At 42.6% G+C, this 24,255-nt stretch overlaps 2 protein-coding genes across 3 annotated transcripts; both read left to right on the top strand.

The window, feature by feature from the left end:
- The first annotated feature begins 11,696 nt into the window (after nucleotides 1–11,696).
- Nucleotides 11,697–16,516, top strand: LOC133904728 (rho GTPase-activating protein 4-like). The gene is made up of 5 exons (XM_062346234.1): nucleotides 11,697–12,726; nucleotides 14,644–14,764; nucleotides 14,866–14,985; nucleotides 15,345–15,575; nucleotides 15,674–16,516. Exons 1-5 carry the CDS (start codon nucleotides 12,290–12,292, stop codon nucleotides 16,250–16,252), a joined length of 1,488 nt encoding a protein of 495 aa, XP_062202218.1. The 5' UTR covers nucleotides 11,697–12,289; the 3' UTR covers nucleotides 16,253–16,516.
- Nucleotides 16,517–16,630: 114 nt separating this feature from the next.
- Nucleotides 16,631–19,465, top strand: LOC133904729 (protein FANTASTIC FOUR 3-like). Of its 2 annotated transcripts, none has more exons than XM_062346236.1 (2): nucleotides 16,631–18,084; nucleotides 18,284–19,465. In XM_062346236.1, the coding sequence occupies exons 1-2, from the start codon at nucleotides 17,806–17,808 to the stop codon at nucleotides 19,103–19,105; spliced, it is 1,101 nt and encodes a 366-aa protein (XP_062202220.1). In that variant the 5' UTR covers nucleotides 16,631–17,805; the 3' UTR covers nucleotides 19,106–19,465. The 2 variants fall into 2 exon arrangements, with proteins under 2 accessions (XP_062202220.1, XP_062202219.1); XM_062346235.1 differs by having other exon boundaries at nucleotides 18,245–19,462.
- Nucleotides 19,466–24,255: the final 4,790 nt, after the last annotated feature.

Genomic DNA, 24,255 nt, shown 5'->3' with positions numbered 1-24,255 from the left:
ATTGATATCAATGCTCACCGTTCAAAGCATATTTCTTATACATCCACATCAAAACTCATATTTCTCATTGGCACAGACTCTGAACATCCGATGTACGCATCCATCGCTTAAAATCACAAGACGATAACACTCTGAAAATGGAAAGAAATTGATCTATTAAAGCTATCAACTTCTTGCATATTCATAGAAATTCCTGTATACCATCACATAAATTGATCTATTAAGCTTCTTAGACTGTGGCAGATAATCAAATACTAGTCTCCGCTTCGTCTGCTCGATCTGCTCACTTGTTCTCCTTCTGGTGTGCGTCTCCCTCGACCTCGATCGATGGCGACACCAGTCGTGCGCGCAGGTATATTTTGCCAACGCGCTTCTTCCGGCGCCGCTCCCGACCCCGCGGAAGAGCAAGATGCTGCCGCTGCTCCCGACGCCGTGCGTCCTCATCCTCCCCAAGTCACCCCAGAAGCCCATCAGTGATCAGCCGCGCCGACGCCGAGGAGAGGTGGGACACGCACAAGAAGCCGGCCAGCCCAGTGTCCTTGGCAGGCTAGCTAGTGTTCCCCGGCAGCAAGAACAGCAGCCCCGGGCACGCGTCATCATGCGAGGGGTGGGGTAGCAACAAGAAGAGCATGGCATCCTCCTCGTCGAGCAGAACCAGCCCGGGGAGCAGCAACAGCAGCAGCCGCGCCGATTCCGAGGGGAGGTGGGACGCGCACAAGAAACCAGTGTGCCCAGCACCGTCGTCGTCATCGAAAAGCAGCAACAGCTTGACCAGCCAGGCGTCATCATCGAGCGAGAGATGGGACCGCAGCAAGCGCCCCAATAGCCGCGCGTCGTCGGCCGAGCGCTGGGACACCCACAAAAAGCCTTGCCCACTACAGGCCAAGGTGCTCGACGACAGCGAGAGCAGTACTGGAAGCAACGACATGGAGTTGGACAAGCCGCAGCCACCACGGGCACTCTACGCTGGACTGGGCTTCATCGCCTCGCCGGAGCCGAGCATGCTCCCCATGCCAGCGTTCATGGTTCGCGCCCATTGCATAGTTGCTCAGGTATGACATACTCAGGTATTGAGTTAGCAAGCATTGTTACGTAGTCATGCATACAGTTGATGGTGTTAAACTTTGATTTTTTTTAGCAGTATTTAGTGTGGATGTTTGATTTTGTTGGACTTTCATGTCTTGTAAGCCGAAACTGTGGATGGATTGATCTGTGTAAGTGCTCTCTTCATTGATTTTGGTTATAAAACTTGAGCGAATAAGATTCCAATTTTAAGTGCTTGACTACTGAAATAGGAACATGCGCACAAGTGTATCTGCAAAGCAACTAACGCAAAGCTTACAATGACATGAGTTTACTGTGTTTACAAGAACCCAAGTTAAAATATGCTTTGTTTTATATACGATGAGTGATTAATAAGATTGATGATTTGGTTTGATAATTTTAAGATTATATGAGTATGTCTATATATTGTAATTATTATTATGACTAGCGAAAGTTGTAGAGAAAATAGAGATGGCATCTTTGTCTCTGAGTTCAGAAAATTTTGCCTTATTAGATAGTTCGGCGCTCAGAAAATTGAACACACCAGATGGTCCGGCGTTCAGAAGATTTCACGTCAGAGGGTTTTGACTCAGAAGAGAAGATTCATTGCAATGCTGGATAGTCCGACAATGGTCAGCAGTGCACGCCGGGCTAATTCTTCCAGAGAAGGTTGCAAGGTGTGTCTGGTGTGATTTTATGCGCCAGATGGTCCGGCGATGATCTGTAGTGAACGTTGGACTATTTGTTTCAGAGAAAGAACTTTTGTACACGCCGGATAGGCCGATGTGTACACTAGATGTTTCACCGGAGCATTTATTTCAAAGAGGTTGCAAAATGGCTTCTGGTGAAGTTGCACTCGCTGGATGGTCTGGTCATAAGTAGTTTGAACACCGAAGGCTTCGTCGGATAATTTTTTCAGAGATGTCACAAAATAGCTTGTCTGGTGAGGATGTACAAGCCGGAACATTCGATGCTCACGATTTGGCTGAGATGAACTTTTCGACTGAGGATTTTGTGTTTGACTAGTCTATAATAGAATTGGAGATATGTTTGTGCTTGTTTTATGATGTGCATGCGATGGATGTAACTTGGCGGTGGGCAGCGGGATAATCAGGGCTAAATGGGATGCTTAGTGCCGAACGATCAAGGAAGCCGAGTGAAGTCAAAGGTGATCCTAGCTATACACGTGGAGATCAAGCAAAGCGTAAGAAGGGAGATGAAGACGACATGTTGACAAAGTTAAACGAAAGGGATGCCGATGAAAGTGACAAGACGGCCCAAGAAATCGGGAGCGAGAGAGACTTGCTGGCGGTCAAGATCGTAAGACGGAGTACACGTATCGATATCGGGATGCTTGCTTAAGGTGTAAGCAAATGGCGGTGAGTCACACTTTGAGAAGCGTGCAAGACGGTTTCGTAGTTTGGCCTCAAAATTGTGGAAGGATGGAATGCAAGTGGTATCATCGCGAAGCTTGCATCTAGGAGAAGTTAAGTCATGAAGGACCCATTCGATAGACAGAGAAGAGTTTGGACCAAAAATACCCCGGTGGTAGGTAGCAATGTATTGGAAGTGAAAGATATTTTGGGAACAAGAAAACTTAAGAGCTAAAGAACCTCCCTAGGCCTATAGATAAAGGGGTAGGACTGTGGGAGAGCCTTGAGCCAGCTATTTGAGAGTTGTAAGCTAGGATTTTAGAAAGGTGAGAGGAGTGCTTAGCCTATGTATTAGATGAGAGCTTTTGTGAGCAAAATACTTTTGTAATCTACCGAAAAGAGGGTTGTCCTCTGCAAGTAATGGAGATCATGTTGCTCTTTATGCTTGTGTTCATCTTCTTCTAGTCTCTTTCTATTAGCTCATTTGTTTTGCAGCAAGTTTTTCAGTTTTCGGTGCAAGTTTTCATTTTTGGTTAAGAGCTGATTTTTCCATCACCTCGAAGTTGTTCTTCGTGTTGCTAGAGGTATAAAATTCACTTACAGAATGGTCTTGAATCTTCCTTGCCTCTAGATCTATCAACTTGAAGAACTTCTTCACTCGGTGACTTGATTCTTGGTTCTAAGTGGTTCCTTCTCAAGTTGCGATTTTTTTTAGCTATGACTCTCAAAATAAGTTTTTATGGAACCTAGTGTTCATATACATATATGAGAGTCATGGTTCCATCGAGAGTTTTTCGCTATGATTTGTTTCTCTTGGTTTCTTGCTTCAAGTTTATGTTTTGAGATGTGTTGGGTGATAAAATAGAAGAAGGTCATCTGTTTTGAGAGAAATTGGTTGATGCATTTATTCATCCTCTTCTAATTACTATTCTCGATCCTACAGTTAAAAACATGAACTAGCTCAACAATGCTCATACAGTCACAGTCCTTTTGCCTATCGGCCTGGCTAATAAGGCACACAAGTCATTTTTCTAATGGGCCGGGCTGCATGCTACTGTAGCACCGACAAAGGCCACAAGCCCACCACACCATTTTATTGTTGGAGAACAGGTAGGATGCGATAGTGTAAATTAAAATTTCTATCGCATTCAAACAGGAAACCATGCTAGTAGGAGATCACAGATTGTTACTGCTAGACACGCAGAGCAACGAAAGAAGAGTTGGAGCAGCCTAATCCAATTTTATGTGCATTGGTGCAGAGGAATTAGATGTCGTCCCAGTAGCAATCTACCGGTGTAGAGGAAGTAAATGGTCAACACGATTATATATGGAAATCGTGTCGGCTAAGAGTTTGATCGTGACACATCTTAACCACACAGTTTTCTATATATATATATATATATATATATATATATATATATATATATATACACACACACACACACACGTATTAGCCGTCACCACAAAAGACACACATGAGTTAGGGTTTTAGCCTCTTTCTCTCTTATGTGTCGCCACAAGCAGACTACTACATCTCGTTGTGCCGGCGTGAACCGGTGATCGGAATAGTAGGTTTTCAAAACATATTGCCGTTGAGATCCTGCACCGGGAAATGACGAATAAGGTTTTTGAAAATCGCTTAGCACGACTGCTTATGATATGCTTTCTCTACATCCTATTTGTCATCATCTGTTGTCTTGTCATCATGAGGGCATCTACATCTCCTGCTGCCGATCAGTATTTTCACTATGATCATGTCTCTTATTCTGTCATGTCTGTCATGCTTAGTGTTTTGTTGTTTTTGTTATCGAGTATATTAGAGAGATACATGTGTAGCCCTATTACATATATGTTTAGAATATATTCATATTCTATTAATACACTAGTTTATCGGTTCGTGTTCATAATTTATTTAAAGAATAAATTACACATAAAAGTGTTCTTTTATCCAACAGAAGCCTCGATCGGTCGCCGCAGGCCGCGGAGTAGGCCGGAAGCAACGACAAGGAGATATTGGACGCGCCGCAGCAGGTGGTCTACGCTTGGACCAGGCTTCCTCGCCTCAGCGGAACCCAGCATGCTTCCCCTGCCAGCGTTCTTGGTTCGCGTTGCATAGCATAGCTAGCTGCACGCGCTCATGGCGGTTGATTATGAATGATTCTTCAGCTAGCAAAGCAAGCGCGATCACGTAGTGATGCGGCGCCCTCATGGTGTTTGCTTTCATTTGAATTTGATGTCTTGTGAAGGCCGGGCTGAGAAGGCACACAACTCGAGCCCATAGCATTTTTTTTCTTATACACGCCACAGAAACTGATTGCTCTATCGTCATTCCGACGACCTTCCTGGGCATTTCGAGCAGGTTTTGAAGTTCTTTGATCACTGCAACGCCAACCTGCCATTTCTCTCTTGTCTAAAAAGAATCTTTGCATCGCCATTTGCAGGAAAGAACATTGGCTTTTTCCAACTCTTTTTGCCCAACCAGATGTCAAAAACCGAAAGAGTAACAAGGATCAGTTGCCTTGGCGCTGTCTCGGACACATGCATCAGAATGCGTTACTCATAGATCATGTACGTGCCTCCAGGGAGATGTCAGTTTGGAGGAACAGTTACGGATTTCATATATTCGTCCTACTCTGTTACATAGATAGATTACTGGAACTACTGAAGTCATAGTACCCTGATATTAGGTGTGCAAGTTTTTTTTTTTTTTTTTGGGTTATTGGATCGATTCAGAACTCACTCGGTTAAAGTAAAGATGTATTTTCACTATAATACTAAAGTAGTGATCCAGAACTTCTCATTGTTTATCCACTTACATCCCTATCTGGTATCCTGACATGCTGTGCTGATCGAGACTCCTTGTGCATAATTCCAAGCTCAAGTATTTGGAGGCACTAGATGGATGGCGCCATTTGAGCTACTTTTGGAAGTAGACGGCATGACGCAGAGGGACATTCTAACGGAATGTTTTGCATTGCCTGATGGGCATGCAAACAAAGTAGACGGTGACCGATTACGATTGGCCCAATTCAATTTGTTTCCTCGCTAGCAAGCGTCAAAGTTGGGCCATTCTCTGTTTTAACTCACTGAACCTAGCTAGAATAGATAGTGCATTGGTAAGCATGACTGGAATTGCTACTATCAGAAAGAACAGGTTTGGCGAAAAGGCACAATTGGTTCGGTCTTCACTCCTCAGAAGTAAACCAACATTTCATTCACTGTACAAGTCTTTATTCGATAAAATCATTCCAAAAAACATGAGCACTAAGAAACTCAAAAAAGGAGCTCCATGCCCTTTAAGCGAAGTCTACTTCCTGATTCCTTGAAAATTAAGAAGTCTGCGTGGCTGCGTCTCCTTCTAGCTAAGCTAGCTAACCAAATAAACAAATTCTTAATTATCAGAGGCATCGTGCCATCACATAATCCAAGTCAATTAGTATTTAACCTTCATCGTTAATGCTGGAGCAGCTTGACGTTTTCTGAAGAAGTTTTTAGCTGTTATGATCCAACCGAAGGCTAGGGAACATCCCAAAAATTATAACACAAGTTGAGCAGATGGAACTGCAAAGAAGAATTATTTTCTGACAACTTGGCCACCATCTTTTGCAAAGAAACAGTAGCTTGGCGTCTTCAACTGAACTTGTATAGCTGTTCCCTTATCCTTTTTCTGCCTTGTCAGATAGGTGACTTCAGGATCAAAACATATATGTTATATGGCTTATAGCATAAATCTCTTGGTGCAACTTAATTACCATCCTTCAGTATGACACAACAACGGTCTTTAAATAATAAAAAAGAATAATGCAATGATTGGTACGCCAAACTTCTGAAAACAATGCTGTTAACCTTGAAAGCGGCATTCAGCGTTCATCTGAGTTGTCTTACAATTATATGTGCCATCCTAACTGAATTCTCGAATAATAGAGCCTAGTACGAGCTAGTACTACGGATGGGATAAGGCAGAATGTTGTTTCAACTATTTGTCACACATGTTCATTGCTTTGTCAAGGATTAAATGCATAAACTTAAATTTGCTGGCATCTTAATTAATCAAATAATTGTCCAAACCCGGTTAGTCAAAGATTTCATCAGCTCTTGTTGGCTGCTGCCGGCTCTGTTATTCAGAAATGCTACTGCTGGAGCCTGAACTCGAAACCTGAAGCTTTACTTCTGAAACTTGAATTGAACCAAGACTTCCTCTTGCTGTGGGTCCAATCCAATCCTGAGGAGAGCGCATGCACGTCACGTGACCAGCAGAAGAATCATGTATCTTCTTCATTTCTCTTGTTAATGCACTAGCAGAGATCTTGTCTCTGCTACCTGAAGAACTCTCATATTTATTGTTACATCAGAATCAGATGATGAATGGCGTGACACGACATCTTTTCTTCTTGGATATCCACAAAAAATGGAGAACGTCTAGATAAAAATACGTAGCAAAACGATTTTCCAATTTGTAGAGCTAGGAAGTTGAGCTGCATATTAGCGAGTAGGGTAAGGGCCTGTTTAGAGCTCTAGCTAAAAAAAGCTTGATATCTTTAACTCTAAAAGTTTTTGAGTTAAAGCTAAGGGCACGTTGAGGATGTTTGCGTGAACCATTTTATTTTTATTTTAAATTATAAATAGAGATTTAAACTATTTTATATTAACGTATAACTATAGAATTACGTGGAGTTGGGAGTTAGAGCCCTACCAAACCAAGCCTAAGTTGATGAATATTATGAAATTTATTGAGGAAAAAATTATTCCAGTTTAGTACGTGTATTTCTTTTGATGGATTGCTTTGATAACATGTCAATTAAAAGCGCCAAGAACACATGATGGAGGAGGTATTTGATAAATTAGTCTAGTTAGCCATTTATGCTGTACCTTAACCTTTTGCCCCTTCAACCAAATTAGACTTCTAGTATCATGCAAATTAGACTTTTGGCATTCTTAGAGGGTACTCCCACCATTTATTATTTTATAAGGCTTAGTTTGGTCAAGCACGAGAATTAAGGAGTTTATGAAACAAAAAAAAAAGTAGACATAAATGGCCATGTATGATATATTGGAAATGGCTTCACTGGAAGCTTACTTTTTTTTTATCCGATGACTGAGCTTACTCTGTCGGTGAAGGATGTACATATGTTGAGTACATATTTTCTTCGTAATAGTACATACTGAGTTCATGTTTTTTAGCACACACTGAGTTCTCTTTAACTTGAGTTTTTTAGTACATATTTTCTTCTTAATAGTAGAAAATTGTTTAGGCCAGCTAGTAAACCACCTTTTCTACTTTAGAACAAGAATGCAAAACTTATATACCTTGTAATTTAAAATGGACGGAGTATTAAGAAAAATGGAATTTAAAATGGTTGGAGTACTAAGAAAAAAGACATAAGCTGGAAAGCATTTGTTTGGACTTTGTTAGTCCTATGTATTAAAATTATTGGAATTGATCCATGTAATAATTTTCAATAAATCTCAAAGATTTATATTATTGAGAGGAGGCATATGATGAGGTTTACCTCTATTAGTATCATATTACTAATGTAGGTGTTAGTGGAGGTTTCCTTTCTATATATGTAAGGACCCTATCTTATTAGGTGTATAACATAGGCTGCTAATTGAGAGTAAATCTAAAATTAGGAATGCTCTCGTTACGTGACTCTATATAAGAGTTAGGATTTTTGCTTCTTTCTCTTTCTGTTGTGCTGCCGTTGTAGTCTACTCCATCCTAGCGTCGGCATGCACCGGCAACCGGGAGAGCGGGTCTCTGAAACCCTTACTCTTTAAATCTTGCACTGGGAGATGGCGAATAAGGTTTTTAGGAAGCGCTCAGCACGACTGCTCAAGTTCTTCACTACGGCTCGTCTTCCTGGTCGCTTGGGCGCTGCTTGCTGTCATCGTCAACAAATTCAGCGCGCATCAGCAGGATCGATCGTGCTATCAACATGGTGCAACCAACATCTTCAGCGATCTCCACAGCGCAGGACCAGTACATAAAAATTATGTTACTCGTACTTTATTTCCTGCGGTTCCTAATTTTGAGTATAGTAGATCTATGCATTTGTAGTATTTTTAATACACATATCTAGATTATGCTCTGATAATATTAACATGTTAGTTTATTAATTTATACTCATGAATTATTTATGGATTAAATTAAACCTAAAAATGTCTTATTTTTCAATAATCCAAAAATCTTATAGTAGGCACTTAGATTTATCAATGACTGGATTTATCGATGCACTAAGACTAGACAAATTTTCTGGTGTGCACTTTAAGAGATGGCAAGTCAAAATTACTCTATGACTGACGGCTATAAACGTCTACTGGGTGGCTAATGGTAAGCTGGAAGGAATCCTTACTGCTGAGTAGGAAAAGACGTTCACGAATATCAATACACTCTTTGTAGGATGCATTCTTAGCATTCTTGGTGACTGTCTTTGTGATGTGTACGTGCGCATACAAAGCGCAAAGGAGCTGTGGGATACACTGAATGCTAAATTCGGTGCATCAGATGTAGGAAGTGAATTGTATATCATGGAGTAGTATTATGACCACAAGATGGTTCAAAATCGCTCTATAGTCGAGCAGACTCATGAGGTTCAGTGCATCATGAAGGAACTCGAACTCCTCAAGATCAATGTACCCGGTAAGTTTGTGGTTGGAGGCATCGTTGCCAAGTTACATCCTTCGTGGAAAAACTTTATCACTGTTCTAAATCATAAGAGATAAGAGATTACCGTTGAGAGTTTGATCACGTCTCTTGATATTGAGGAAAAAGCTTGGGCTAAGTATGTGAGCCTAAAAGGAGGCGAGGGATGAACTAGCGTCAATATGGTGCAAAAGCCCTTCCACAACAAGGACAAAGGGAAAGATAATAAGCCAAACAAAACTACCACTTTCAAGAAGAAGAAGATGAACACAGTAAAATTGCATTGCTTTGTGTGCGATGGGATTAGGCATTTCACCAAGGATTGTCCAAACCGCAATGAAAGAAAGGCTCCACAAAAGCAGAACTCGAGGACTACTAATGTGGTGACCATTGGCAAAGCTGAAAATGGAGTTGCAGGATATGAAAATTTATATTCAGTGTTTTCAGTATTTCAATCTACTAATTGGTGGATTGATACAAAGACCAATGTTTATATGTGTGCTAATATCTTAATGTTCTCTTATTATCAAGTCGACTATCATTCTTCCGTCCTAACGGGGAATATGTCCCATGTTTTTATTTGTGGTGTTGGTACGGTAGATCTGAAGTTTACTTCGGGAAATATCATGCAGTTGAGGAACATGCAGCATGTCCCTACAATGAACAAAAATCTAATTAGCGGCTCCCTTATCTGTAGAGATGGGTTTAAGGTGGTGTTCGAGTCCAATAAAGTAGTAGTGTCAAAGCATAGATAATTTATTAGTAAAGGCTATGAGTGCAAAGGTTTGTTTCGTTTTTCCCTTTCTGATTTCAACAATAAGTCTCTGAACCATATTTGTGGCAATGTTAATGATGATGCTAATGTTTGGCATTCACGATTATGTCATTTGAATTTTGATTTTATGACTCGACTTTCCAGCATGAGTTTAATTCCAAATTTTTTCATTGTTAATGGTTCTAAGTGTCATAGTTGTGTGCAATCAAAACAACCTCATAAACTCCAAAAGACAGTCAAGGAGAGAAATTTAGCATATCTAGAATTCATACATTTAGATCTATGTGGAATGAATAGTGTGTTGACGAATGGTGGAAAAAGATATTTCATGACTTTGATTGATGATGCGACTAAATACTATTGTGTTTATTTGTTGAAAATGAAAGATGAAGCTCGAGATCACTTTCTTATTTGCATACTTAGGGATGCTTAGCGAAAGTTAATATACCAATAACTAAAAAACGTAAGCTTGGACCTAAAACCATAGATTGTATCTTTCTGAAATATGCTCATCGGAGCATTGCTTATAAGTTTTTAGTGGTTAAATCTGAGGTACGTGATGTGCATATCGATACAATGATGGAGTCTCGTGATGCAACGTTTTTTAAGCACATATGTTCTATGAAAGATTTACATAGCATGTCTAGACTATCTTCTAAGATAATTTCTAAACCTATCCCACCTCTTGAGTTTATTGAACAAACACATGAGCAAGATCCTGAGGAGGATGACAGTGATGCTCCTAGGAGGAGTAAGAGACAAAGGATTGCAAAGCCTTTTGGTGATGATTTCATTATGTACCTTGTGGATGACACTCTCAAGTCTATTTTAGAAGTATTTGTATCTCCAGATGAAGACTACTGGAAGAAGGTTGTTCGGAGCGAAATGGATTCCATCCTTACAAACGGGACTTAAGAGGTCACAGAACGACCCTATGGTTGACAAATTGAATTAAAAAGATAATATGGCATGAAATGATAAAAAAAAATATAAATGGAGCATTACAAAGGCTTAATATTAATATGAGAACTAAAATTTTGTGCATGTTGCATTATTTTTATTCAAATTGAATTAAAAAGAGAATATCACATGAAATGATAAAAATGTATATAAACGAAGCATTACAAAGGAACTCAGTTTTACACCAAATAACATAGGGATGGAAATATTTTTATAAATTAGTATATCACATTATAACAATATTAGTGATTTTTTCTAGATTTTTTAGAAATTATTTGAGGCATTAAATATTGCTAGAATTTATAAAAGTTGATTTATTTGGAGAATTCTAATTAAATATTGGCTCAGACTTTTTGGATCAAACTAATTAAAATGGGTTGCTGGTGATCTCTAGTTTGATCATGAAAACATTTAGAATTTTTAGACTATTTTTGTATTTTTAAAAAAATCGTGAATTAAATAAGAAACATGCACTTTTATACACTTTTGCTTGCTAGCTTTTTTCCTGTAGCTTCCGGGCGCCGGCGCATGCAGAGGCCGTAGTTGCCGAATACGGCACTGAGTTGCTGAAAATTGTGGGGTTGGACTGTTTTCGGATTCTGAGTTACCGAAAGTCAGTTTTCGGCGTTTGAGGTTCCGAATACGGATGCTAAATTTGTAAATACGCTAACATGTTGTCTATTTTCTCAAATACGACGGTGTCTGTTGTCTAAAATCCTAAATTTACCGTTAAATCATAAGTACTCCAAAAGGTAATAACTCTTTTTTTTTTTGTGAGAGGCTACCAGAGGTGAGTCCACACAATAACTTGACAATCTGTCATAACATGTTTTGCTGTTAATCAATCCCAGAAATTTCGGTGACATAGCCAATTCGAAACTAGAAAAGGTTAGAATTTCTCTGATGGTAGCTTAAATAGAGAAGAAGCGCACGCTTGGACGAGACGCGAGAAGAATGCTCATCCATGTGAGTTGCATGACCTAAAGGGGGAGCAGGAGGCGAATGATGGTGCCATCACCCCCAGCCCAAGCCCTCCCTTCAATCCAAATCCACCTCCACAAAAATCCTATCCATTCTCTACCAAACAGCGGAAGAGAAATCATCTTTCCCTGTTAAAAATTGAGTCTTTTCTGGCGAAGTTAAAATTTCCCCCTTTTTCTGTCCATTTGTCGATGCTCCGATTCTTTTTTTGTAGCGATTGCATCGTGGATTTGGACCACGCGCACCACCTCAACCAATCCCCTCCAATCCTGCCCCAACAATCCCAATCTCCATTCCAAAGCAAGCATCAAGAAATCCTAAATAGGGACGCACCAAGAACTCCACTACGAGAATCCCCAATCATTTCTTGGTGCATTTGGCCCCCTTCACCATCCGAGAAATCCCAAGAAAGCACATCCCAAATCGACCCCAAATCGGTCGTACGCCGCACCAGAAACAGCTCATAATTCCAGTGAGAATTAGAATTAGGGTGAGAGCGAAAAGGAGGAAGCAATGACGGAGGTGGCGCACCTCCGGGGCCCGACCAACCTCGCTTCCCCCGCAAGCCGCTCCTCGTCCCTGCGCTATTTAGCCAATGCCGACAGTGACGTGCTCCTAGGAAGCGGCAGCCTGGAGCGCTCTGCGGGATCTACAGGAAACCTTGGACTTCAAGAACGGCGCGGGCAAGAGCCGGAAGCGTCAGAGGAGGACGAGGAAGAGGAGCGGTGGTCGTTCTTGGCGCTGCTGTTTGAGCTGCTACGTAAGTCGCTGCTCGGGTGCAGGACGGTGGGCGGCGACGGCAGAGGTGAAGGCGGCGGCTGCAGGATGGAGATTGGGTTGCCGACGAACGTGCAGCACGTGGCGCACGTCACGTTCGATAGGTTCCATGGATTCCTGGGGCTCCCCGTCGAGTTCGAGCCCGAGGTGCCCCGCCGCGCTCCCAGTGCGAGGTCTGTCTCATGTTCCCTTCATCAATTGGTATTAAATTCAAGTTTTGAAAGATTTGTTTTTTTTCCTGATTCAGTGGTTTCATAGCATTCAACATTTCGTTCATATATGATTTTTTTGCGGGAAGTTACAAGTTGCGCATCCGTTTTGCATTTTTTTGTGGTACTTCGATATGAACTGTTTCAGAAAGATTTGGTATTTGTTTAGCTACTCTAGAAGCAATTTATTCGGTTTGTTAGAAGCCCTGAAATGTAAAGTAGTGTTGCCTTCAGCCTTGAAACGGGTTCTAGTTAGTGTTTGGTTTGTGAGATGGGATGTGATGAGCGGATCATCTTGTTTTTGAGCTGTTTGAATGGAGAGTAGTGGGATGGAATTGTTCGAAATCAGAAATTTTTTTTGAAAGATTCGGAATGGAGCCTTTAGAAAAAATAGTGGAACATAGCCGTCCCACTTCGAATGTGACACTGACGGTGAGCCCGAGGTACTGAAATGGATTCGTTTCATCTCACTCACCAAAAAAGCATCTATATATGAATAAAATCATCGCATCCCACCTCACTCTCAAACCAAACACTACCTAAAAGTTCAGTAGTTATTAGCATTTATATGGCATTGCTGTTTCCATATTTTTGTTTTCATTTTAGTCAGGTTGAAAAGATGATCTTATGTTTGCGTTGCAACCTCCTTGGCCCATGTTGCTCAGATCTGAGATGTTGTAGGATGGCGGAATTCAAACTCCATTTGAATTATGCATATTTTAGTTTGAACGTGGTGTTTGTATTGGTAGCCTTAGCTGGATTTGAATTATGGTTGACGAAATGCCATGTCTTGATAGTGGATATGCTCCGGACCACCACTCTGCTTAGAATTGATTTTTATTGCTTTTTCTCCATAATCCAATAAATAATTGGCCAATCATGTTTTTTGATGCACTGCTATTTAGTGTCCCATGATTTTGCCATAGCTGCTTACCTCATCCAGGAATTCTGTTGATTGGACTAGGGACATAAAGTAGATTGTTACATCATCTATATTAGGAAGATCGAAAAGCTTCTGGGAATTCCATGATTTACTAAAGGCTTATGTTGTCTTGATTAGACGATTTATTCTCTTTATATTTGTACTAGTTGCAAATTACTTCTTTTTTTATAATTCATTTTCTATCTGTTTGTATTGTAGACTTTGGCTCGAAATATTGTTTCTGCTTTGCTATGCTTCCTGACTTACCTCTAGGAATAGAGTACAAAGTATAAGGAAAGTACATAGGTATCTTGTATCTTGTTTCTTATTAGAAGTTTCAAGATGTCGGTTTTCAGTACTAGGCAATAAAGAATAAACAGAAGGGTTCTATATCTTTTCCTACTTTTTAGAAGGATGGGAGCCTAGTGCCTCCAAAAGAAGATAAAGTGGCACAAACACCTACACCCAATCTTCAAACTCAAGGATTTCTTTTATATGATCAATAAAACTCAGTCAATAATTGGAGATCTTAAATGAGCACAGTTCCTGACAAAAAAAAAATGGAACTTAGTTTCCAGGGATAGTATATGCACTTGAGTTAACAAACCAGTACATTCAGCTCCTAAATAACATTGTGATTTTTTCACACCTTTATATTATATTGATTCCTGATTTTTTATGCATGTAAGGATTCGTTGGGCTCCTTGTGTAACTTTTAAGAATTCATAGGATATTCTTGGGCACATTTAAAGTGATAAAATCTTTTTTTTTCCTGAAAAAAAAAGATGGCTTGACGTCAATAGTGTGGTGGTCTCATTTTTATGTGGCCATGTCCTTAGTCTTGCAAGACATATCAAACAATGCTAATATGCATTTGTTGAACAACATAAACTGTTACTTCTATTACTTGTTTACTTTGGTCATTTTTATTCATCAGCTGATTGAAACTTGAAATGCAGTGCAAGCGTCTTCGGAGTTTCAACAGAATCAATGCAGTGTTCCTATGATTCCAGAGGAAACAGTGTACCGACGATTCTCTTGATGATGCAAAGACGCCTTTATGAACAGGCCGGTCTTCGGGTGTGTTTTTTTAGGATCTCCTATGACACTTAATTTGTCTTCATCAGTGCTTGGTAGCTTTGTTTTGATCAAATAAGTGTTGTCTTGTTTGTACTTTTCAGGCAGAAGGTATTTTTCGCATAAACGCAGAGAATAGCCAGGAGGAGCTCGTGAGAGACCAGTTAAATTGTGGAATTGTTCCAAATGGCATTGATGTCCACTGTTTGGCAGGTCTAATCAAAGTAAGCTTCTTTCTATCACGTAGCTTATGTGATTCTAATAATTCCTATTGGCAGCAATTCTCCTTAATCACAGGTTCATTAATTAGAGAGTTATTAATGAATCTGTACTTTCACTTTTGATGGAATCCAATCTTCTCGTTTTCTTGAACAAAGCTGTGATTGTGAATTTGTCATTTCACTGTTTAGCAATCTTCTGTTGCAGAATAGTATCTTGTTTTTGGAAGAAGTTATGAGCTGCGGTTAACTTATTTGACATTAACAGTTCATGCTCTTGAAGCAGTCAGCTTTACGTTGCAAGATACTCATACTTGATGACAAAAGCATATTCTCATTCAATGTAATATTTTCATCTCTTCCAGGCCTGGTTTAGGGAACTTCCCAGTGGGGTGTTGGACTCTATCCCACCTGAGCAGGTGATGCAATGCCAATCTGAAGAGGACTGTGCTCGGGTCGCCAAATGCCTTCCACCAGCTGAAGCAGCCTTACTTGACTGGGCTGTTAATCTGATGGCTGATGTTGTCCAAGAAGAACAGATAAACAAGATGAATGCTCGCAATATTGCTATGGTTTTTGCACCAAATATGACTCAGGTAATGCATTGTGCAAATAGCATAGCAAACTAACAATATACCTTGTGCCAAATACTTAATGGTTTAGCAGATGCTAACTTAGCACACTTACCATGTAGATGGCAGATCCTTTGACTGCACTGATGTATGCAGTGCAAGTGATGAATTTTCTCAAGATGCTAATACAAAAGACCCTCAAGGATAGAGAAGAGTCGAATCTGGAGGATGCTTCGCTGCCCCAGAAGGACCCATCTGATGAAAATGGGCATCAGAAACCCAGCGTGACACTTGACTCTCACCTGCGGAATGAGGCAGGATCCAGGCGTCCCTCTTTTGTGAACGAGGAGCCCCTTCTGAACAGTCCTGCACACAGCATTGAAGACAAGCCTAAAGAAACTAATGCTGCCGAAGGAGTCACAGCTGCTTTCACTGGCCAGACAAGTGAAGTCCTGACAAGCACGGAGGGCTCCACTAGTTGCTCACAAGTTGCTGATCTGGCTGTTGTTCCTGATGCTTCCTGTGCAACAGCTGTGAATTCTCTTCAAGGCAAGGGGAACCGAAGCCCGAATCGTAGGAGGACCAGAAAGGGCAAGAGTCAGTCTGGAGCACGTGCCATTCCACCAGCCGAGAAATCGAGAGGTGTGAGCATTGTGAGCCGGATAAATTCAAAAGTTGAAAGGATCGAAGCATGGAGATGAATTCAAATGCCACTGCTGCTGCCGTATATTAGATGACTAACCCAATGTTTCCTGAATATAGGACCCCGAACTGCTTGCTCGCACATCTTGCTTTTCGATGTGATTATCATTTCTTTCTGGATCATGATCATGGTACTCAACTTTTTCTCTTTCACTAACTTCTGTATCTTGCTTATCATTATTTGTTTGAGTGAATGAAACAGAGGTTGTTGCTTTCGTTTGTACATAAATTTCTTCAGGGATGATCTATGGTGTGCTTGTTCTGATCGCATTGTACCTTAGTTTGCTGTCTCTCTTTCATTGTTTTGGATTTATCAGCTCAGTTTGATGTATTGAGAAAGAACTGTGAACATGTAAGGTTTATAATTTTTTGACTTTCACTTTACCCCCTGTTTCGAACTACTCTTACTTTTATTTTAAAAAAATTCAGTTTCATCTTTTAATCCCCTTTCTCAGTACTCTCTTTGTTGTTTCTTGTTTTCGTTCGCTGAATCCACCTCATAGATTTGTTGCAATGAAAAAAGGTGAAAGCATTCTTCAATGTTCTTACTTGGGAACAAAAATAGACGATATGATTTTACTATCCTGAAGTTCCTGTACTGATCTCTCAAGCATCATATCCATGTCCTTACATTATATCACATAGCTTTATTCTACCGCCTCTCCTTCACTCCTTTCCGTTCACTGAATCCGTGGTAAGATTTTATCAGCTTTCACAATGAAGAACACAGTGTGAACAGGAAAGGCACCACCAATTGCCATTTCGTTCAGACATTCAGGTATGCTAAAGAGATAAAGTTCAGACAGTATCCCCTTGCTTTCTGCCTGTTGAGCTATGGGTCAAATTGCTCATGCTGTTGTGAGCTGTGACTGTCGCATCCTTTGTCCCCTGCCGGTCTGGGAAGGAGGGAAGCTCCTTATTCCAATTTCAAGATCACACTAGCGTTATTCTCAGTGACAAGTACACTACTGGTTGGAGCCATTATTGATCGGTTCTAGCACCACTTGAAATCAGAATCTGATTTGGGCAGACAGATTGGTATGCTGAGCGTATCCGAATTTCCATCCTGAGTTGTATAATTTGCGCAGGCCAAAGACAAATGGCACTGCAAGATCACCATCATTGCACTGGAAATTTACATTCCTAAAGGTATGTATCATGAGGGCAAGGACCGATATGCTGATCTTGTCACCAGCATTGTAACCGGACCGACTTCTTCTCTCTTAATACAATGACACATAATTTTCCTGCACGTTCGAGAAAAACATTTGCTGATCTTATCTGAATTTCCATCCTGGCGAATATAGTTTGCTCAGGGCAGACAAATGCCACTGCATGATCACCATCATGGTTCATGAGGACAGGTCAATTCCTGTTGCAGAATCAGAACACTGAAGCAACCTGTTATTGGTGCCCACTACAAAGACCCTTCTTTGAGCTGCATTATTGCACTGCAAATGTCCAGTTCTAACGTATGTAGTAGGACTGATGTGCTGATTTCTGAACACTCACACATCACACATGTACTTGCTGGAATGACGGCCATAGACAAATGAACGCCTTTTGCATTGCAGTGACGGTCATATTCTCAAGTTGCACACCAGCTTCCAGCTGTGAAATGAAAAGAAATATTCCAATTCCACAGCCACAAAAGCCTGCATCTTTCTCCACCTCCCCTTTTCTGCCAGTACATATATCTCTCTGCCTCACAAGTCAGAGCAACACAAAAATTAGAGTCAAGCTAACAGTCACACACCTCAAACTGTTCTGCAAATCCTTCGGCCCTGACACCATCTCTGGATTGACTGAATTGACTCCTTTGCAATTGCAGGTAAATAAAGTGACACATCTTTACAAGCACATACAAAAATTGTGTTTTTGCATCATCCCTATTACTTCTTTTTATTCAGAGAAAATTCCGAGTGGTACTCTCTCTAAACTGACACGCAGAAAAACTTAAACTTTTGTTCACTTCTGTTGCATCTTGGCAGTGCATGTTCTCGAGAGATAAGCAGTTGATGGCTGCGCAGATGGCAACGGACGGCGGGCTGAGGCGGGTGTTCGAGAAGCCGTTGCCGGAGAACCCGACGCTGCTGGAGGCGCTGTCGGCGTGGAACCAGCACATCCACCCCAAGAAGCCCGTCGACCCGGCGTCCATCACGGAGATCTTCGGCGAGCTCCACTTCCAAGAGAAGCAGCCCGATCGAGCCGTCCTGCCACAGCCAGCGCCGGCGCCGGCGCCTCGCCCTCCTCCGCGCACGGCGTCATGGCTCGACATCGCCGACGCGGACAAGAGCAAGGACGATTTGTCGCTGGACGCGCTCCTGAGGCCCAAGCAGGCGAGCGGCGCGGGGGCCGTGAAGAGGAGCGCGAGCTTCTGCATGAAGAAGAACTCAGCGTCCCTGTTGCTCTGCACCGAGGGGCTCGGCTCCGAGAGCGCCGTGGACGCCGACGACTTGCTCAAGGACGGCGACACCGAGACCGACGTGCTCTGCCCGGGCAAGGGCATGGACCACGTGGACAGGAGCGGCGACGAGGAGGTCGCCGTGGAGGCGGGGAAGGAGGAGGAGAAGCGGCTGCCGTCGTTCCCGCCGCCTATCCGGTCGATCGGGCGCGGCGGGAAGCCGTGCATGTGCTTCCGGTCGTTCCGTGCGGATGGGCGGTTCGTGCTGACGGAGGTGGTGATCCCCGGGAAGGAGCTCCTGCAGTCGTCACGCGAGGGCGGACGGCTCAGGCTGCAGTTCGCCAACGCCGCCGCCACAGCTGCCAATGCGGGCGTGAACGAGGAGAAGCACGGAGAAGACGACGATGACGAAGGCAAGAGCGCATGCATCGACGAAGACGAGAGCTAAGTGGCATTGGCGTGGCTGCTTGGAAGCTTGTGTTCTTGATGTGCCAATGCAATTTAGTTCAAGAGGGTTATTATTGCCATTTGCCAGGGATACTTGCATGTGTTTTATTAGCGACTCTATGTCATTCCGTAATGGAAAAGGGGTTCCCGTGTTAAAAAAAATACTGTATCAGCTATGTCATGTGTACACCTACCAAGGAGAAAATAGAGGTTTATTCGGTGGTACATGAAAAAGACATTTGAATATTTGTCACACTAAAAAGTGAGCTTCTTAGTTTTGCTACTGTAGACATTGACTCTGCCTTTTTATTTTCTTGTCATTACGTAATTTTAAATTCGAATTCTTTTTCTTTTATCATCTCAGGCCACATACAAAGACAGTCTTGCCCTCATCCTTTCACAATGACTCTGGCTAGGTCCTTGACCGAAGCAGACCCGACACCTCTCTCCCGGTCGTCCTCGCGAGAGACAGAGAGGACGACGGCGAGTTCGACCTCGGTGGGCGGCGCATGATCTCCAAGCAAGGTAAATCGAGCCCGTTTCCAAACAACAGAGCCAGCCAAACTCAGAAGCGGAACAGGGGACATCCAGCTCGGCCGGAGACCCTCGCGGCGGCCTTCGCGGGGTCGACACCGAGCTCAGCCGCATCACGCTGTCCGCGCCCATGCCTCCCTGTGCGCGCCCTGGCCGCGCCCACGGCTTCCTGCGCACGCGCCGCCACGCCCAGAGCTTCCTGCGCGCGCGCTGCCACGCTCAGAGCTTCCTGAACGCGCGCCGCCACGCCCTTGGCCGCGCATCAGCTCCCTGCCCGCGCGTCGCGACACCCCTTGCCGCGCCCACGCCTCCCTGCTCGCGCGCAGCTCTGGGACCTGAGCAGCAACGGAGAGGAGGCGAGCGGGGCACCGAGGAGCTCAGCGGCGGAGCGGAGCCATGCCTCCTGCCGAGCGGACCCAGCCAGCGTTATTGTGGAAGGATGAGGGCAAGACAGTCTTTGAACGTAGCCTGAGATGATAAAGAAAAAGAAATCGAATAAAGCGCAATGTTTTGAATGGCAATTCTGCTAATCTAATCTTTAAAATGGCAAAAATGAGAAGCCCACTCTTTAGAGTAGCAAAAATTCAAAATTTTCTTTTATATTAGAATTCAGAATGAACTTATAACGATTTCCTAAGAGAAGAACTTGGAACGACGTCAGCTTGAAGTCTTCAGTGATTTGTCTGACTAAATCTTACAGATGCATTGCACAACTGATCGATAACTTCAACTCTTCAAGTGCACAGCAATGACGAAGCAACCAAGCATCTTCACTCTCCTATGGGACTAGGAGTAGAATCCCGGCATCAATGAATTCAGAATCTTTCAAGCTAGGTTGGAGGTGGCTCTGGGGCCATTCCATGGAAAAGAAGCAGGGCCACTTGAGAATGGAATCCGTAGGTGTCAAATTATCTATCTCGGAACATGGAACTTTAAACTTTGTTCAATGTTCGTTATTCCCCCATTTTTTGGACGGTCCACTGTACAACATCACATTGGAATAGTAGATGTGAGATTCACAAGATTTGAGATTTGACCCTTTGCGCCAGAGATCGAATAGGACCTTGGGAAAGGATGGGGAAAAGCAGCTCGCTAGCTCTTTAGATGGATGTATGATGTAATATGTTGGTAGGGATGAATCATGATGTAGTAGGCTTGGATTTCTTTTAGATTTTCGTGCTTACGAGTTGTTGTGAATGATACGCGCACCATGGTTGTCATGGATGTGATTGTAGTCGGGCTAAATGTCTCCAGCATAGGCCTAAGGATCAGCAGCCAATGTACCACTCTTTATCGAGTTACATCTAAGGATTGCAATCGAATATGACATATATGGGTAATGCTCCTCGTATATGTATATGTCAGTTTTAGCATGTTTATGGACGAAGAGTGGGTAAGTGGGTACCACAGACCCATCGCCCATGGGTTGTTTACCCGCGACAGCTGGGGGCGGGAGGTGGGGCTGCGCGGTGGCGGTGGGGCGGGGTTGGGCTAGCGATGGGAGGATCTAAGCCGTGACTTGTTAGAAGGGGCATGAGGGGTGATGGTGAGTGATCGGATTAATGAGTGGATCTGAGTGCTGAGAAGAGGACCGGGGAAATGAAAAGGGGATTAGGTTTGGAGGATTGGGCCCATCGGTCAGAGAAAAAATATAGGTAAATTGGTGTTATGGGTATATACCTTATTTATATACCCGTTGGTAATATTTTTGCCTACTAACGTATCCATAGTACCAAATTTCAACTATATCTGACCTTATTAAAATATTTACCAAGGTAATTAGGATAAATTGCCATACTTAGTTGCAGCCATGGCTTCTTTTTTGACGGCTTGGTTAGCATCTATCTAGCTGGGGATCCATCTTGTTAGCTTGTAGCAGCTAGAACTAGGCAAAGGCTCACAAAGCTTGGGCTTTGTGTAGGCTCCATGTTCTTTTTTTTACATTTTCTAATATAAATATTTATAAAAATATATCTCAGATAGAAAAATTTACGAAAAATAAGCATCTACCCCCTCTCATAAGGCGGTTAGACGCACACTACCCTTACCGCCCCTGAGAAGGTGATTAGGCTTCACCCCCAGGGTTACCGCCCCTTATCACCCCGTGAGAGGGCGATTAGACACTACCACTCTCTTAGGGGGCAGTTAGCTCGTGCGTCGGCCCCCACCCCTCCGGTTAGCCTCTATAAAAAGGTTAAAATTCAGCTAATATGACCATTTTAATTCAGAAAAAAAAAGAAAGAGAAGGGGAGGAAAGGAGAGGGAGGCAGCGCAGCGAAGTCTTACTGTTTTTAATCTATGAACGTTTTGGATCTCGATTTCTGGTAATTTTTCTAGACTTTTATTTCTATTAGTAATTAATATACTACTAGATATAGAGTTTAGTGACATAACAGTAGTTACATTAAAATGAGGCTTTTCTGTCTTTTGCAGTATATTGTAAAGATCTAAATATATAGTTGTATTTAGAGTATGGTAGTTTCAATTATCTAGACTTTACAAAATAGTGATGTAGGTAATAATTATAGATAATTAGAAATTGTTTTAAGAAGCTGCAGGTTTGTAACGGCGTCTTGTTTGTTCAAAAGTGGTGTAGGGCTCTATTTCATGATAATTTTATACTTCGTCTGTTTGTAACTTACCTGATGCTCTGCACGAAATTCCGAAAAAAGAATTTCACATTTTGAAACTTGATTATTCCATAGCTTCTTGTGAATATATTTCATGCATTTGCCTATTTGGATTTGGACTTCCCACATTTGTCATGTCTCGTGTATATATATAGTCTTCTTTGGTCCACATTAATAATATCAATTTTCCTACAATTTCTTGTGCTCTTTTCAAAGGAGAGGAAGCACAAGGTGCTCCCTATATATAGCAGGGCATGTCCATTCTATGAAACAAATCTTAAAACTCTTCATCCTTTGTTAGAGTTTCACTTCACTTACCTTTTTTTTTTCTGAAATGGTCAGGATTGGTCAGCTCCTTCAATGATGAGATTGGTATAACTGGTGCTATACTGACAAAATTGGATGGTGACTCTAGAGGTGGAGCAGCATTGGAGTGTTAAACAGGTCTCTTGACTTACAAAACTCTTGCCCATCATTTTGTTTGATGAATTAGCGTCAGACAGATATTAATTCAAGGTCCTCCATAAAGAAACTATATCATCATTTTAATGGGTTTAATTGCTCATGTCCCATTACTCTTCCTCTTGTATTATCCTTTTTTTTTTAAGGAAAATGTAGGTTTATGCCACTGCATCAATTACGATTTTGACACTTGCCATTGCTTATGTGATATTTAGGTGATGCCACTGGTTTACAAACTTATTCGGTTCATACCACTGAAGCCGAAATACCGTTTGGTCAACCAGTTTGACCGTGACAAATGACCTAAATACCATCTATTCTGATCTTCACTATGTTTCTCTCCCCTTCCTTTCTAACCTCCAGCTGAGCCCCACCTCTCTTCTCTCTCCCCTTTCCTTTCTCGCCTCCATTTTTTTAGATGTTCTCACCTAAGATCCGAAGGCAGTGGTGGCGGATCCGGAGCTCTCGGCTCGAGGGCGTGAGCTCCCACTTGCCCGCAGCAGCGTTGACATGGAGCCATAAAGGCTGCGAGCCCCGGAGCTGATCGCCTTGCTCAGGGGTGCCTTCAGTCCTTGTACTCATGTGGCAGAAGCTATGCCTCCCGACGCTATGCTCCAGATCCACAGAGATCCATATCTGCTGCCATTAGTGGAAGTGTGCGGTGAGCTCCCCGTGCGGGAGGAAGAAGAAAGGAAACGGGAGCATAGAGAAGTAGAAAGGTGATGGAAGATTTAGGAAACGTGGTCAAGGGGCACTATGGAGATTTTGGAATCAATATCTATATCCTAACGGTAGAAAGGTGATGAAAGATTTTGGAGATTTTTGGAATCAATATCTATATCCGCCAGATCGAATGGCACAGCGTATCCTGGGAATGGGAGATGCACTTTCATTTGTTGAAAAAGCACAAGAAGTGGTAAGTACCTTCCTGTGAAATGCCCTTTTTCTCTTGTCTTTCATAAGAGTATCACTTGGTATTCTATGGTGTAACCTGTTTGTACAAGTAGATGCGACAAGAAGATGCTGAGGAATTACAGAAGAAGATCTTGAGTGCAAAATTTAACTTCAATGACTTTCTGGATAGTGCTAAAAGTTATTGCATCTTAGAAATATTTTTTTCCACTAAACCATGCATGAAGGATCCACTGTCACACGGGAGGTGCTCGAAGAGTTCGCCGCACCTCCGCAGGCCGTCGCGTCGAGGCTGTCTCCGAGGGGCCTCCGAACGTCGCCGCGCCTCCGCAGGCCGTCGCTATCTCCGTGGGCCACTTTCGGAGCCCTGTTTGGAGGTTCTTCGGAGCCCCGTCCGGAGGCCACCCGAAGCTCTGCCTCGTGCCTCCAGCCAGCTCCGGGCCGCCTCCGCGGCGAAACTGCCCCGGCCTCGCAGCCATCTTTGGGCTGGCTCCGTTGCGAGGCCTGCTCCAACGCAAAGCCCTACAACGACTGGCCCAGGTACTTCAACCCGCTGCTGTTAAATGGCCCAAAAGTTTACGAGAGCGGTGAGAATCGAACCCGCCCACCAGAA

Source organism: Phragmites australis, chromosome 22, assembly GCF_958298935.1.
Source record: "Phragmites australis chromosome 22, lpPhrAust1.1, whole genome shotgun sequence".
NCBI classification, from domain to species: Eukaryota; Viridiplantae; Streptophyta; class Magnoliopsida; order Poales; family Poaceae; genus Phragmites; species Phragmites australis.
The sequence above is the reverse complement of the archived record's forward strand: the minus strand, read 5'-3'. Positions and strand labels throughout refer to the sequence as shown.

What these genes read in the sequence shown, in the direction of transcription:
- LOC133904728 (XM_062346234.1), top strand. Translation starts at nt 12,290, where the DNA reads ATGACGGAGGTGGCGCACCTCCGGGGCCCGACCAACCTCGCTTCCCCC. An exon ending in GTTTGGCAGGTCTAATCAAA is followed by an intron (nt 14,986 to 15,344) that starts GTAAGCTTCTTT and finishes CATCTCTTCCAG; the next exon opens with GCCTGGTTTAGGGAACTTCC. An exon ending in TTGCACCAAATATGACTCAG is followed by an intron (nt 15,576 to 15,673) that starts GTAATGCATTGT and finishes CTTACCATGTAG; the next exon opens with ATGGCAGATCCTTTGACTGC.
- LOC133904729 (XM_062346235.1), top strand. Translation starts at nt 17,806, where the DNA reads ATGAACGCCTTTTGCATTGCAGTGACGGTCATATTCTCAAGTTGCACA. An exon ending in TGACTCCTTTGCAATTGCAG is followed by an intron (nt 18,085 to 18,244) that starts GTAAATAAAGTG and finishes GCATCTTGGCAG; the next exon opens with TGCATGTTCTCGAGAGATAA.